Source organism: Nuphar pumila, chromosome 1 (genome assembly GCF_984573655.1).
Source record: "Nuphar pumila chromosome 1, dmNupPumi1.hap1.1, whole genome shotgun sequence".
Lineage (NCBI taxonomy): Eukaryota > Viridiplantae > Streptophyta > Magnoliopsida > Nymphaeales > Nymphaeaceae > Nuphar > Nuphar pumila.
Genome location: NC_143249.1, coordinates 131657426 through 131672205, shown reverse-complemented (window position 1 = coordinate 131672205; position 14780 = coordinate 131657426). Strand labels below are relative to the sequence as shown.

Below are 14780 nucleotides of genomic sequence, written 5' to 3'. Positions count from 1 at the left end.
AGGTTTTCTCCATGGTGTGTTAATCATTCGGGGGCTATTGAAGGCACACGTTAAAATTTACCATCTGAGTGGAGCTGTCGAGTTGAATCCATGTCAAGAGAATAGTCGTGATCATAGATTTAACTTCAGGGGTACCTTCAGCAGAAGAATTCGATTCACTGGTGTTACTGGTATGTCAATGTTACGGATATATTGTCGTTAAAAGTAACTTCCATGATTGATTGTTACAGATACCTTGCTGTTAGAAATGAGTCATTCTTCTGGAGCTATTGTCAGCAAAACCAGTCACCTAAAACCAAGATGAGCAGGAGCCAGAAACGGAGAACGCCATGCTGGGGTTGCAGAGTTATCGAAATTCTGTGTATACAGACAAGCTTGCGAAATTCCACGAGCATGGTCGCGCAGGAGAAGTCTGGTATGGCGTTGAAGTGATGAAAATCATGGCAGTTTGGACAAAGAATCTTCGTGTTAATTTTCCTCAAGTCTACTGTAAGGATCCAAGTGGTGAGATCATCCCCAAATCTAATCCTGATGATGAAGGTTCAAAGCTCTTAGCTAGTTGGAGTGTAGTTGAAATTGAGACTGGGAACGACTCATTTCTCCAAGAGCTTATGAAGCAAGGGTTCTCAGACCTGACTGGGATTAACTACAGTGAAGGAGCAGTTGAGCTTGCAAGAAATCTTGTTGATCGTGATGGTATTTCTGATTCTTGATTTGGTGCAGGTTTTTTTTTTTTTTTTTTTGTGATCAGGTTTAATCTAATTCTTGATGCATCAAGGCATTACTTATTGCTTGACTATTACTAGCAAAAACAATTTCCCTGATTCTATGCAGCAACTTACTTTTGAAGAAGAATCTATGATAAGTATTGATCCCTTCTGCAATAAGAATAGAGACGATTTCATAAATGTTAGATAATCCAGATTAAATGTGATAAATCTTGTTATATTGTGTTAGTTACATCATTTTTTTTTTTGCCAGCATTACGTTTCTTTGCATGTTCATTTGTTGTTAATATCATACCAGAAGAATTATACTTTTCAGCTTTCCTGCTCATGTTCCCTATTGCAAATCACCCACTCACAGCACCCACTGTACACACCACACTTGCTGTTAAACCTCATTCACCCCATCATACAGTCATTTCTGTACATAGAACCTGTATGTTATTTTAAGTCTCTGTTAAGATACAGAAGTGCTCTATAACTAGGCATAGCATTCATTCAAACACATAAACCAGGTCCAGCTGGACTTCAAATATTGCATTACACCTATATCTCTTGTTTTCCTGTTTTGCATTTCACTCTCAACGTATTCATAAGTTTATCTACTCTTTATACATTCTCATTCATAAGTGCATCATTGAATCACTTGCCATATATGTCATCCACCTGCATATTCTGCAAAAAGGCACTATCCATCTCCTGTCATCACTTAACTACCCATGTTAGCATCATACACCTCCACTGATGTGTCAAGCCTTGTTTATCCTCAGTTCATGCTGTGATTTCCTATATACCTACAACCATGACAGGCACTGTTGTGGCCTTCCTCCTAGTAGATACAGCAGTACCAAGCATGATTGTAGCTTGCTGCACCCTCACTGTACTGCATATCATCCTTTTTTTTTAGAATATTGTTGTGCAAATGCATAACATACCACTTGCATAACTTATCATTCATTGCACAAATTTTCATTAATTTAGGGCATTGTGTATGCCTTCTCACATACAGGTTTCATTGGACTAAAATATCACCTATATATATATATCTGTATATATGTCTTTGTTAGCATAAAATATATGTGCATTTTCTATTTTGGCTAAGCATTGCATCTGGTACATTCTTTTCTTCATTAGAATAGGTATTTTGAGCATATCTTTGGCTCTAATATGGCATTTTCAATTATGCTTTATATTTTGCCTTCTGTTGTCCTTTGATGACCCAAATTTGCAGAAGATATGTAGAGAGATGCTACTTGTTGGTCTTAGGGTAGGACTTTGATTTCCATTGAAGGATATAATAATTGGATCTTAAATGAGAATTTACATTTCCGGTTTTAGATTAGAATGAATGAGCATTATGAATTACTTGTTCTTCATGCATTTTTTCCTTTATTTCTCAAAATCTCACATTGATGAAACACGAATGGCATTATTTCGTAAGAGGTAAATTAATCCTAAGTTGATGATCCATATCAATGGCCATAGTCAGGGTGTGGACAAAGCTTAAGATTTTTATCTTTTACGAAATAACACTGGATCCATTTTTAAAATTCATCATATTTCCTTAAATATTTTCTCCTTTTATTAGAATTTAACTTAAAATTGACTCAAAATATATACCAATGGCCATAGTCAGGGTATATTGAGAGTTAATTTCATTTTAAATTCTATAAAAGTACCAAATGTATTTTATTCTTCTCTTGAATTTAAATATAGATTATTATATAATACATTCAATGACCATAGTCAAGGATGTATTATATCTTCAATCTTGTTTTAATTCATTTAAAGAATGGAATAGCTTTTCAAAAATCCAATTTCAAATTCTTCAAATTCATTCATCATTTAGAGTAGAATTACATCATACTTTCAAAAATTCATTTTTCAAAAACTCTAAGTAAATGTAAATATCTTCCTCAATCTATTCTTATAAAATCCAATTCATCCTTTCATTTTCAAATTCAATTTCATTTTAAATCTCAAAGTTCAATCTAACTTTGGGATTTTCAAATTCATTTTATATTCAAATTCAAATTTCAAAGTTCAATTTGACTTTGAAATTCCAAATTCATTTATGTTCAAATACTCCAAATCAAATCCAAAGTTCAATTTAACTTTGAGATTCCCTTCAAAATTCAAAGGTCTAATTTGACTTTGAAATTCATTTGTATATTCAAGATTCAAATTCTAAAATTCATTTCCCAAGTTCAATTCAAACTTGGAAGTTCTTAATTCATCTCCTGAATTTAACAACTCCAAATCCACTTTAGGATCCAGGATTCATATTAGGATCTCAGACTTCAGATCCAATTCCTCTTTAAGATCCATACTCCAAATTCACTTTGGATCTAAGACTTCAGATCCAATTCCTCTTTAGGATCCAGACTCCAATTTCACTTTGGATCTTAAACTTCAGATCCAATTTCCTTATAAGATCCAGAATCCAATTTCACCTCGGATCTCAAAATTACAGATTCAATTCCATCTTAGGATCCGGAACCCAAGTCTACATCGGATCTCAGACTTCAGATCCACAATCTATCTTAGGGTCCAGAGTCCAACTCTACCCTGGATCTCAGACTTCAGATCCAATTCCACTTTTTGGATCTCAGACTTTTAGATCCAAATCCGTTATAGGATCCAGAATCCTATTCTACATTTGGATCTCAGACTTCAGATCCACTCCATTTTAGGATCCAGAACCCAAGTCCATCTTGGATTCCAAATCTCGGATCCCATTCTGTTTAGTATCCGGAATCGAATTCCAATTTTAGATTTCAATTCCATTTTCGGATATAATCTGAATCTCTTAAATCCATTTCTATTCCTAAATACCATTTGATTATCTTGGATCCATTCCAAACTTAAAAATCCAAGTTCAATTCCATCTCAAGTATTCATTTCCTTTCCTAAATTCAAATTCAAATTCAAAGTCCATTTTTGACTTTGAAACTTCATTTCCTTTCATTTCAAAGCTTCAAGTCATTCTTTTTCATTTATCCTTCCAAATCCTGATTTACTTCAAAAGCTTAGAACTCCTCTGATCTATCTCAAGTTCTAAGTTAAATTAAATCATTTCTTCACTCATTTACCAAGTTCATCTCAGAATAACTTGGAAATTTCTAAATCAATTTTCAAAAGAGCATACATTCTTGCATTGCACAAGCATGATTCTTTGTGCATTTAGAGTTAGATTAAATTCTTAGATTATATTTAGGCAAAGCAAAAGGCATAGATTCGATCCTTGGTTCGATTACCCCTGGTAAAGGCGCCAGGAACGGTCGAACCTCGTACCGACGAGCGAATCCCGTCTCTCCATTTTCCCGCAATATTTTCAAAAACGGAGGCGAGTTATTTGCTAAATATTTTCAAATTAAGGTCAAGTGAGACCGCACAAAATAGTTCCTCTTCTCTCTTTCTTTCTTTTCTCTTTTCTTTCTTTTATTCTTCTCCCTTCAAAAAGGAGGAAAATAGAGGTTAGAAAAGGAAAAGAGAAGGAAGAGAGAGAAACCATAAAGAGAGGAAAAATTTTGCGATGATCACAGTTTTGGCGACCGTGATGGGACTTTGTCTCAGTCCGGTCGAATTTATGCCTTTGCTTTGCCTTTATATAATCTAAGTCTTTATTCTAACATATGTCAGCTATATTTTCCATGCAAACCTTAGGAGCCTAGACTCTGTCCTAAGCTGACATCATTGCATATAGGATCTAAGTATGGTTTGGTAGGACCATATTGAGGAGATTATTCCATGTTCACATTAGACTTAGGACTTAAATACAACTCTCCTCAATTCTAGGGATTGAATGCAAACAATGTATGCAAGTGTATGCTTCTATTCATTTAAATTCTATCTCTTCAGGACTTGCATTAGAGCCTTCTGATTTTATTGCATGCTGAACATGTTTTCAAAAAACCTCCTTACCTATATTGTCCCGGTCTTCACGTTGCTGGGCTGTCTCACTGAACCATAGTTCGGGAGAGAGCCTCACAACTGGACCACTTATTTGGGTTCGCGCCCCCCTACCACGTATCGGTAGGTGCTCAAGGATGTTGGGAAGCCATTACCTTAGAACCGAAGAGATATCTTATATGCCACGTACTTCGAGCTTCGGCTTGAGTATATCGGCATACCTTGATTGGAATCAGATGATATAAATCTTAGAGTTAGGATTAAGGTCCTATCAGCCATTTCAAATATTGCATATAGAGTCAGCTTTAGGGAGTGCTATTTGTGCATCCTTGCTTGTATATCTGTGATTGTATGATATTTTATATATATCTTCCTTATATTTTTCAAAACCCTAGGTATATACTTCAAAATTTTCTCTTTTGTTTCTAAAACCCAGGTGTATTTTTCTTCTTCTTTTACATTTCTTCAAAAATTCTTTTGATCCTGCCTGCAAGTTCTTCAAATTTTAAATCCTTACCATTTATTCTCGAATTCCATTTTTCCTTCTATTTTCTTCTGTTTTTATATTCTTGTTTATATTTTCATAAAAATCTCTTTTCGTTAAGAGATATCCTTTTCAAAATGGTATTTTCTTTCATATTTCAGTTGGTTACTCTCCCTTGTGGAGTAAACAACACAATTGTCACAAATTTGGTGGCGACTCAATCCCTAGTAATGGGATACAATTAAATTTTTAACCTAAATCCTTCCTCTTTGTCAAAATATCTCCAAAAATTTCTTTGGTCTAAAAATCTCCACTTTTTCTCCACAGAGAGTTCTGATATTTCAAAAATGGTCACTACAAGAGGGGGAAAAGAAACAGATCCTCAACTCAGCGACAGTGAGGCGGAAGAGATGAGCTCTCCTAAATCAGTCAGGGGACAGGGTCAGAACAAGAAAGATGACATCGACCCCGCTATGTATGACATGTTCCAAAAGATGATGGCAAGGATGATGTCGGAGCAAGCTGAGGCCAAGCTGAAAGAGGCAGCTCCTAAAAGCAAGCTGAAGAAGAAGCCTGTAAAGAAGCAAGTCAGAATCATCAGAAAGAAGGTGTAGCCAGATACTACTTCTGAGGAATCAGAGTCAGTCGAAGAAGAATCGGAAGAGGAAGAGCAGATTGTCTACAAGCAGAATCCTCCGAGACAGTCTGTAAAGATAGTTGCGGAAGAGCCCGAATCTGTCAACAAGCCCAAGTCTGGGGCTCCAGCAAAGGACCTGATGAGTAAACAGATGAAGGAAATGAATCGAGCTATTAAGGATATTCAAGCCAAGGGTAAGGGCAAGCAGACCTACACCGGCGAAGATTTCTATGATGGTCTAGATGGGGACGATAACTTGGAGAATCTTCCTCGTAAGTTTCTCAAATTTGACGGGACTGGCAACCCTAAAGCCCACCTGGCCACATTTTATGCAGAGTGCAGCCGTTTCAGGAAAGATAACAGGGCTTTATTCATCTGTTTTCCCCGCAGTCTAGAGGGTGTAGCAGCCAGATGGTATGCTGATCACGTGAATCCTATCGAACTACGAGAGTTCGATAAGGTAGTAAATCTGTTCATCGAACGCTTCTTATTCAACACTGAAGCCTCATCTACATTAAATCATCTTTACAACCTGAAGCAAGGAGAGAATGAAAGAGCAGGTGATTTCATTCACAGGTGGAGAAGCACCTGTAATAAGATGAAGGTACCCATTCCTGAGGAACACGCATTGCAGGTGATCCTCAACAATTTCTCTCAGCCTATAAGGAGCCTCATCGCCACTTCCCCGGCGAAATCCTTCATCAAGTTGATCGAGCGAGCTGAATGGCTCGAAGCAGGGATAGAAAGTGGGCTTTACGAGGGCACACCTCTGGTCAAGAATGTCCAAGACCAGAAGAAGAAGGCGCAATTCGCTCATTCAGTTGATGCCTCCTGCAATAATCTTGGCAGCAGCAACAAAGGAAACAAGAACAACAGTGGCAGTGGTCCGAGAGTAGATCAGAACAAGGGGCAAAAGGAGGGATCCTTTAAAAACAATGATAAACCGCTTCCGATTGGCCTTCAGCAAAAGGGTGATCTTCAAGAGAAGCCCAAATACATCAAGTGGGAGAAAGATCGAGTCTTCACTCCGTTATCTGAGAGTTTAGAAGTGATTATGAATTACCTTTTGAAGCACGGGATGATCAAACTTCCTAAGATCGCAGATCCTCCCGTAATGTTGGGAAAATTCAAGGACCAATTCTGCAAGTACCACAGGGCAACGGGGCATGATACAGAGCACTGCTTCATCCTCAAGCACATGATACAAGACTGCATTGACAGAAGTGAGCTGATAGAGGACGAGGAAGAAAAGCAGCCAGCAGTCCTGACAGAACCATTCCCGGACCACTCAAAGAATTGATAAAGCCAAAGTTTTTGTTTGCTTTCGTCTCTTTTTGTCAGTTGTCCTGTAGGGGCTAGTCAGCCCAGTCTTCTATGAGTCTTTTTCCTTTTCAAGTTCTTGTAAATATTCAGTTGTTATCAAGCCTTTGCTTATCAAATGAAATGTCGATTTCCTTTATATCTTTTATATCCAATGCTTCTGTTCCCTTTTGCCATACTGGGGCATTTAAATTCTTGTTTTTTTCAGAATGCGGGACAATTCTGACGTCATTCATGAGAGAAATGATATTACCTATGAGGGCCTTTTCAAAAAATCATGAAATTTTAAAAATCTTCGTCAGGACCAAGGAGTTCACATATTCCTTGGTCTAACCTTTGACAAAAAAATCAACCCTCGTGTTGATCATGTCTTCAAAAATAAGTTTTTCAAACCATTATATTGAAAGATCAACCCTGGTGTTGGTCTTATTTTCCAAAATGAATTTTAAACTTTTATATTCAAAAATCAATCCTTGTGTTGATCTTATCTTTCAAAATGGATTTTAAAATCTTTATATTCAAAGATCAATCCTTGTATTGATCTTATCTTCCAAAATGGATTTCAAATCTTTTTATTCAAAAGATCAACCCTTGCGTTGGTCTTATCCTCCAAAATTGATCTCAAAACTTTTCAAAGATCAACCCTGGCGTCGTTCCTATCTTTTAAAATGGGTTATAAATCATCATATTCAAAGATCAATCATTGCATTGGTCTTATCTTCCAAAAATGGGTTTTAAATCATTATATTCAAAGATCGACCCTGTGTTGGTCTTATCTTCCAAGATTGGTTTTTAAGCATTACCTTCAAAGATCAACCCTTGTGTTGATCTTATTATCAATTTTGAACTGTTATTTTTTTTTAGAAATCAGATCTATTGTTGATCTTCTTCTTCAAAATTAGGTATTCAAAACCATTGCCTTCGAAAATTAACCCTCATGATGATCTCTCATGTTCTATTTAAAGGATCAGATCTCGCGCTGATCATTCTTCTTGTGGTGGATTTTCTTCCCCCAAAATGATTTCTCATTTATCTTTTAAATAAACGTTTTCCTTCCAAAGATCCCATATGCAGGCAGGATAAAAAAAAAAAACTCCTTTTCTCAAATCTTGTAAATCTTCAGTTAGTTCTGATATCTTTATCAGTTTCATTCATTTTATTCATATTTTTATCAAGTTTACATTAATTTTTATCAAGTTTATCAAATATGTTCGCAAAATTCCATTAAATTTTATCAATTCCATTTCCCTTTTAGGTTAAGGGATAAACCTGATGCCTCTTTCCCATGAGGTATTTTCTAAATATTCTTGGTAGCCACCCTTTCAGGTTAAGGGATAAACTTGACCCTCGTTGTCCGAGGTGTTCCCGCTCAGGTTAAGGGATAAACCTGACCCTCGTTGTCCGAGGTGTTCCCATTCAGGATAAGGGATAATCCTGAAACCCCTCGTAGGAGCCACAATGCTACCTATGAGGATTCTTTTGTAAATACAAGTTTTGCCAATCTTTATTGATTTTCTAGATTTATATCAATTTACCTTCACTAAATTTTCTTAAATTCTATTCATTTTCCCATTCAGGATAAGGGATAATCCTGAAACCCCTCGTAGGAGCAATAACGCTAACCTATGAGGATTCTTTTGCAAATACAAGTTTTATTAATCTTTGTTGATTTTCTAGATTTATATCAATTTCCCTTCATTCAATCTCTTTAAATTCTATTCCTTTTCCCATTCAGGATAAGGCATAATCCTGAAACCCCTCGTAGGAGCAATAACGCTACTTACGAGCATTCTTTTATAAATACAAGTTCTGTCAACCTTTATTGGTTTTCTAAATTTATATCAATTTCCCTTCACCTTCTTAAATTCTATTCTTTTGCCCATTCAGGATAAGGGATAATCCTGAGATCCCTCGTAGGAGCAATAACGCTACCTATGAGGATTCTTTTGTAAATGCAAGTTTTTCCAATCTTTATTGATTTTCTAGATTTATATTAATTTGCCTTAAATTCTATTCCTTTTCCCATTCAGGATAAGGGATAATCCTAAAACCCCTCGTAGGAGCAATAACGCTACCTATGAGGATTCTTTTGTAAAATACAAGTTTTGTTAATCTTTGTTGATTTTCTAGATTTATATCAATTTCCCTTCATTAAATCTTTCTAAATTCTACTCTTTTTCCCATTCAGGATAAGGGATAATCTTGAAGATCACTCATAGGGGCAACCATGCTACCTGTGAGAATTCTTTTCACAAAATAAATCAATTCCCTCAAATGTTCTACATTTTTTTCAAAGATCTATATCCTTTTGTCTTCTCAAAGTTTATTTCTTTCCTCATCACATACCTGGTCCATCTAAATCATAGATCATAAATTCTAAATCTTGTCATATCTAAATTCAAGTCTCAGGTTATCTCTTCATAAAAATCTTCTATTTTCCTTTCAGGTTAAGGGATAAACCTGAATCATTCTTTTTCTAAATTCTCTTCAAAAATGTCTATTCTATTTCCCCTTCAGGATAAGGGATAATCCTGAAACCCCGGCCATTCTTCTTGCTTCAATCTCTAAATATCTTAAAATAGGCCGATCTCCTTCCCGACTCTCAGTTGGAAAACCTAGTGTTCGCATTGGGTATTTTGCTAAGTTTCCAAATCTAAAAATCAAGTTCATCAGTCCTCGTGTTGTTTGTCTCTCAGAAAGTCTCAATCTTAAATCAAGCCATTAAATAAAATGTCCCAGCTACTTCGCTGGTCGTTAAATGATTAAATGAAATGTCCCAGCTACTTCGCTGGTCGTTAAATGATTAAATGAAATGTCCCAGCTACTTCGCTGGTCGTTAAATGATTAAATGAAATGTCCCAGCTACTTCGCTGGTCGTTAAATGATTAAATGAGATGTCCCAGCTACTTCGCTGGTCGTTAAATGATTAAATGAAATGTCCCAGCTACTTCGCTGGTCGTTAAATGATTAAATGAAATGTCCCAGCTACTTCGCTGGTCGTTAAATGATTAAATGAAATGTCCCAGCTACTTCGCTGGTCGTTAAATGATTAAATGAAATGTCCCAGCTACTTCGCTGGTCGTTAAATGAAATATCCCAACTACTTCGTTGGTCGTTAAATGAAATGTCCCAGCTACTTCGCTGGTCGCTAAATGAAAGGTTCCAGCTACTTCGCTGGTCGTTAAATGAAAGGTCCCAGTTTTTACTGGTCATTAAATGAAATGTCCTAGCTACTTTGCTGGTCGTTAAATTAAATGTCCCAGCTACTTCGCTGGTCATTAAATGAAAGGTTCCAGCTCTTTCACTGGTCGTTAAATGAAAGGTTCCAGTTTTACTGATCAGAATGTCCAAAATCATAAATTGCAATTAAAGGTCACATCAAAATCTATATTGGGTGAGTATTTCACATAGAAGTCATGAAAACTTTGCCAATTTGCTAAAAATATTTGTTGATTCCAAATAAATCTTACTGCACAAAAGAATTTCCTCGGATTACCTCTAGTATTTTCTTCATAAAAGGTGAAACTCTTTGCGAAAAAGAGGTAAAATTCAAATCTTTTTCCTGTTGATCAAATAAAAGGATGAAAGAAATATCCTCGGTATGATTAGTGAAATAAATATTCGATGACATTGAAAAGCCGGGAGCGAATTGATATTGATCATAGCTATGATGCATGTTTAAAGACGATTTCCTGGCAATTAGACAGTGAAAATATCCTGAGCCATAAAAAAATCCACTTAATTCATATCACCTTATTCAGTTTAAAGCTGCAATCAAATATCGGCAAAAGGGATCTCTCAATTGTCGTCAAGATGAAGGCGAATTAAGCGAGTAGACCCCCGGGGCCAAAGAAGATTTGAAATATCTCCAAGATGACGGAGTTTGTGACGGATCCTTCCAGGGAAAGTTTGGATCACCGTCGAGATGAAGGCGGATGTGATGGACCTACCGACAAACCCTAAATGATATTTGATTTCAGCTATCATCTAAAGACCTTCGAGCCCCACCATCATATATAATACCTGAGAAAAAGAAGGATCAGAACATCTCCGAGATGAAGGAGTTTGTGACGTACCCTTCCCTGAAAAAGAGAGAAAAATCAGGAACATCCAAAATGAAGGATGATGAAAAAGCCTGAAAAGGCCCAATGACTCAAAAAGAGTGCAAGAAGATCATCATGAGAAAACACTCAGATATCAAACTGCCTAAATTGCCAGAAATCATCTTTTCTTATGCAAAATATCTTTTATCAATGTTTTTTTCACTACTTGCTTTTATGAAATTGAGAATATTTCTTCTCTTCTTATATCAGGGAAATGAATAGCTTCCTTGAAGAAAATCATCAGCGCTAAAATTTTGAATTTGACTCTTAAGACCGAGAAGTTAACCTCGTAGGAGGAAATACTTTAGGTAAAAGAGGGAATATCTTTGCACACATATGCCCATTTTCAAGCGTTGAAGTCAACTATAAATTCATCTTATTGGCAAAATTTTCTAGATATTCTAAGAATGAAATAAATATTCAGTATCCATTTTTTATGCAACCTAGCGTTGTTTATATATCTTTCAGAAGAGTTACCCCATTCAGTTGAAGTATCTCTCCTGTCCCATCACGGTTTCAAGAAATCCGTATGGTTGTTCCCACTCAGGTTAAGGGTCAAAACCTGTACTTCCTGCGAGAGGTCATTAAATTCAAAAGTTGGTTTCAGTCTTAGCAATGAGACACTCAAAGTTCATCCCTTTCTCAAGCTTTAGAGAACCCCATTTCCTTCCTCCTTTCGCAAACCCCTTTCGGATTTGTTCGTCCAAACTCCGAAGGTCCCATCATGGTCTCTTCACTCGAAGATTCCGTATGGTCGTCCCCTTCAGGTTAAGGGTTAAGCCTGAACCTCGTACCTCAAGGTATCTTCCTTTTTCAGGTTTGGGTTTAAACCTGAGTCTCGTTTCGACGAGGTGTTTCCTTCCAAGTCCCATCATGGTTCTTCACATCGAGGAATCCATGTTTTGATCCTACTCGAGCTTCATCTCATGAGACATTTGCCAAAAATGTCCCATCAAGGTCCTCGCATATTCCTTTCCCCATTCAGGGTATCTTGATAATATCTTCGTCCCATCCAGGTCAAGGGCTAAAACCTGAGTCATTCCAAAAAGTTGATCTCACCTCATTCATGAGACTTGATCGAAACCATTTCATCATTTCGGGACCTTCACCCGAAGTCCCACCACGATTTCCTCCTTTCTATTATCTAGTCATATCATTTTCGAGGATTTCGCCTTCCCAAGATCCATTCAGGATAAGGTTTTAAGCCTGAAAACCATGTCTTTTAAATCAATTCTTCCACACCCAGTTCAGATCTGCTGATTGGGGCATTTTTCAAAATTTGGAGTGTTTTCTTTGCCACTGAGCTCGGCTTTCAACCGGCTTAGTAGCAAAGAGGGGCATCTGTGAACACCCCAAATTTTTCAAAATCTTTTAAATATTCCCTTCTTGCCCCTAAATTCATTTTTTGAGCAAAAAATCTAAATTCCAGTTCTTTTCTCAAGCTTTACTGAAATTAAATTCATTTTAAATTGATTTTGGATCCGGATCCATTGTCCAGATCCAAAATTGAGTCTCATTGTTCGATTTTTAAGAAAATACCAAAAATAGTTTTCAAATAGCTCGGACAGTCCATCTGACATCTGTTTGGATCCATCACATTGTATTTCTCGATTCGAGTGTCAAAAACTCGGACATTTTCTCGAAACCTGGGTCCAAACCCATTTTCTGAAGAAATTTTCTCAAAATAGCCTTGAACTCTCAGAAAAATTCTCTCTTGTAAATACTTTGCAAAAATACAAAAAAATTAGTGTCCAATCTTTGTTCTCTCGTAAAGTCTTAAATTTCTCTTCCAAAAATACAAAAAAAATGAAAAATAATTGGAAAAATCACGAGACAAACAAATGAGTTTTTACTAAAAAACCTCGTTTTCTTTTTTTTTGAAAAAAAAAAAACTTTTGTGAAAATATCTTTTTGAGGGAGCCCCCTCTTTGTAAAAATCCTAAAAAACAAAGGGGCCCTTTCATAAATTTCTTTTTAGGGTTTCTTTAGAAAACCCTCGTAAGAAAAGAGGGGAGGCGGTGCCTCTCTCCCTCTCTCAGTCTCCTTCTTCTCACCGAAACCCTCAGCCGACGGCCCTTCGCACATCTTCACCTTCTGAACCACCCATCTCTAACCAACCCGATTCCCGAATCTTCTCCATCTTCTTTAAAAACCGCAAAGAAGAAAAACCTGGCCATCCGTTCTCACCCCAGCATTTTCCTTCTTTCATCGCTTCACGCATCTTCTTTTCCCCCTTTTTCTCTTATGCTCGTTTTTTTTTTAAGGAGCTCCACGCAAAGGGGAGAAGGGAATCCCTCTCCTTCCTTCTTCAGAATCCTGCAAAGCAGAGGGTCCTCAACCCTAGCAACATAAACGAACCATAAAACTACTTTCCTCCAATCCCCTCTGCGAAAAAAAAAAAAAAGAAAATCCAGTAAGTAGTTCTCTCTCTCTTCGGTTATTTCCAATTTATTCTTGCTTTCTCTGTTTAGAATCCAGATAACGCACCATCGGTGGTGTTAAGTTGCCTGTGCAACGTTAACCCACCCCTGTGCAACATCAATAGGAATCTTCGGATTCCAACATCCTCTTCCCCTCATTGTGATCTTCGTGTTTCTTCAATTTGCTTAAATCTTCAGCATTCTCTTCCTCTCTATTAATCGATTATTAGTACTTCTGATTTCTTATGCTCATTTTATTTATAAGGGATATTTTGATTCCTTGTTTTAGTATCATCATCGATTTATTTTTTTTTTTTTTTGCTTGTTTTTGTTTTCCTTCTTTGTGACTTTTTCCTGCTTGGGTTGTTATATTTTTTTGGGGATTCAATTTCCTGTCTCTCTTTGGCCACTGCAGTTGGATCGTGCTAACATCGTAATTCCCCTGAAATTTTCATACGGCTAAGTCTCGCTGTAGCAAGAACATTAGTCTTCTGAGCTGTTTTACTTTTGGTGTGTCGTAATTCTTTTTATCACTATGATTTCCTGTATATCTTATTAACTGGTATTGGTAATCTGTCATGGTATGTGGTTTTGTTGTTCCCTATATGTGTTTCTCTCTATTTATCTCCATTTTGTCGGTATTGCTTTGCCATCTCCGATCGCCCCTGAGGTCACAACTTTATGTCCACTTCTATCCAAAGGGTTCTGATTTATGACAAATGAAGAAGAATCATGACCTCTCAAGAGCACCGTCTGTTCTGGATAAACCACATGTACTGATAATTCCATTTACCACATCGGTAATGGTTTGAGCTCCTGTATGAAACTTTAATTCTGTGTTAACAAGGCCATAATCTTTCCTTTGATTCATTAAGGCAAGGAAATATCATGGGACACTGCCCTACCAATTCACGTGTTGGAGCTGGTGTTCATGCACTGGCCTCAAAGAGGTCTGAAGATGTATAGAAGAGAATGTTCTGATGATATATTTTAGGAAATTGTGGCTAGTAATGTACCCGCTCATCTGTGTGAAATTGACATTTTAGCTAAGGTTTTCTCCATGGTGTGTTAATCATTCGGGGGCTATTGAAGGCACACGTTAAAATTTACCATCTGAGTGGAGCTGTCGAGTTGAATCCATGTCAAGAGAATAGTCGTGATCATAGATTTAACTTCAGG

General features: G+C 36.8%; 1 protein-coding gene across 1 annotated transcript; it reads left to right on the top strand.

Moving 5' to 3' along the window:
- The first annotated feature begins 329 nt into the window (after positions 1-329).
- Positions 330-713, top strand: LOC149849168 (uncharacterized). Its single transcript, XM_090007497.1, has one exon. It carries the CDS (start codon positions 330-332, stop codon positions 711-713), a length of 384 nt encoding a protein of 127 aa, XP_089863623.1.
- Positions 714-14780: the final 14067 nt, after the last annotated feature.

What these genes read in the sequence shown, in the direction of transcription:
- LOC149849168 (XM_090007497.1), top strand. Translation starts at nt 330, where the DNA reads ATGCTGGGGTTGCAGAGTTATCGAAATTCTGTGTATACAGACAAGCTT.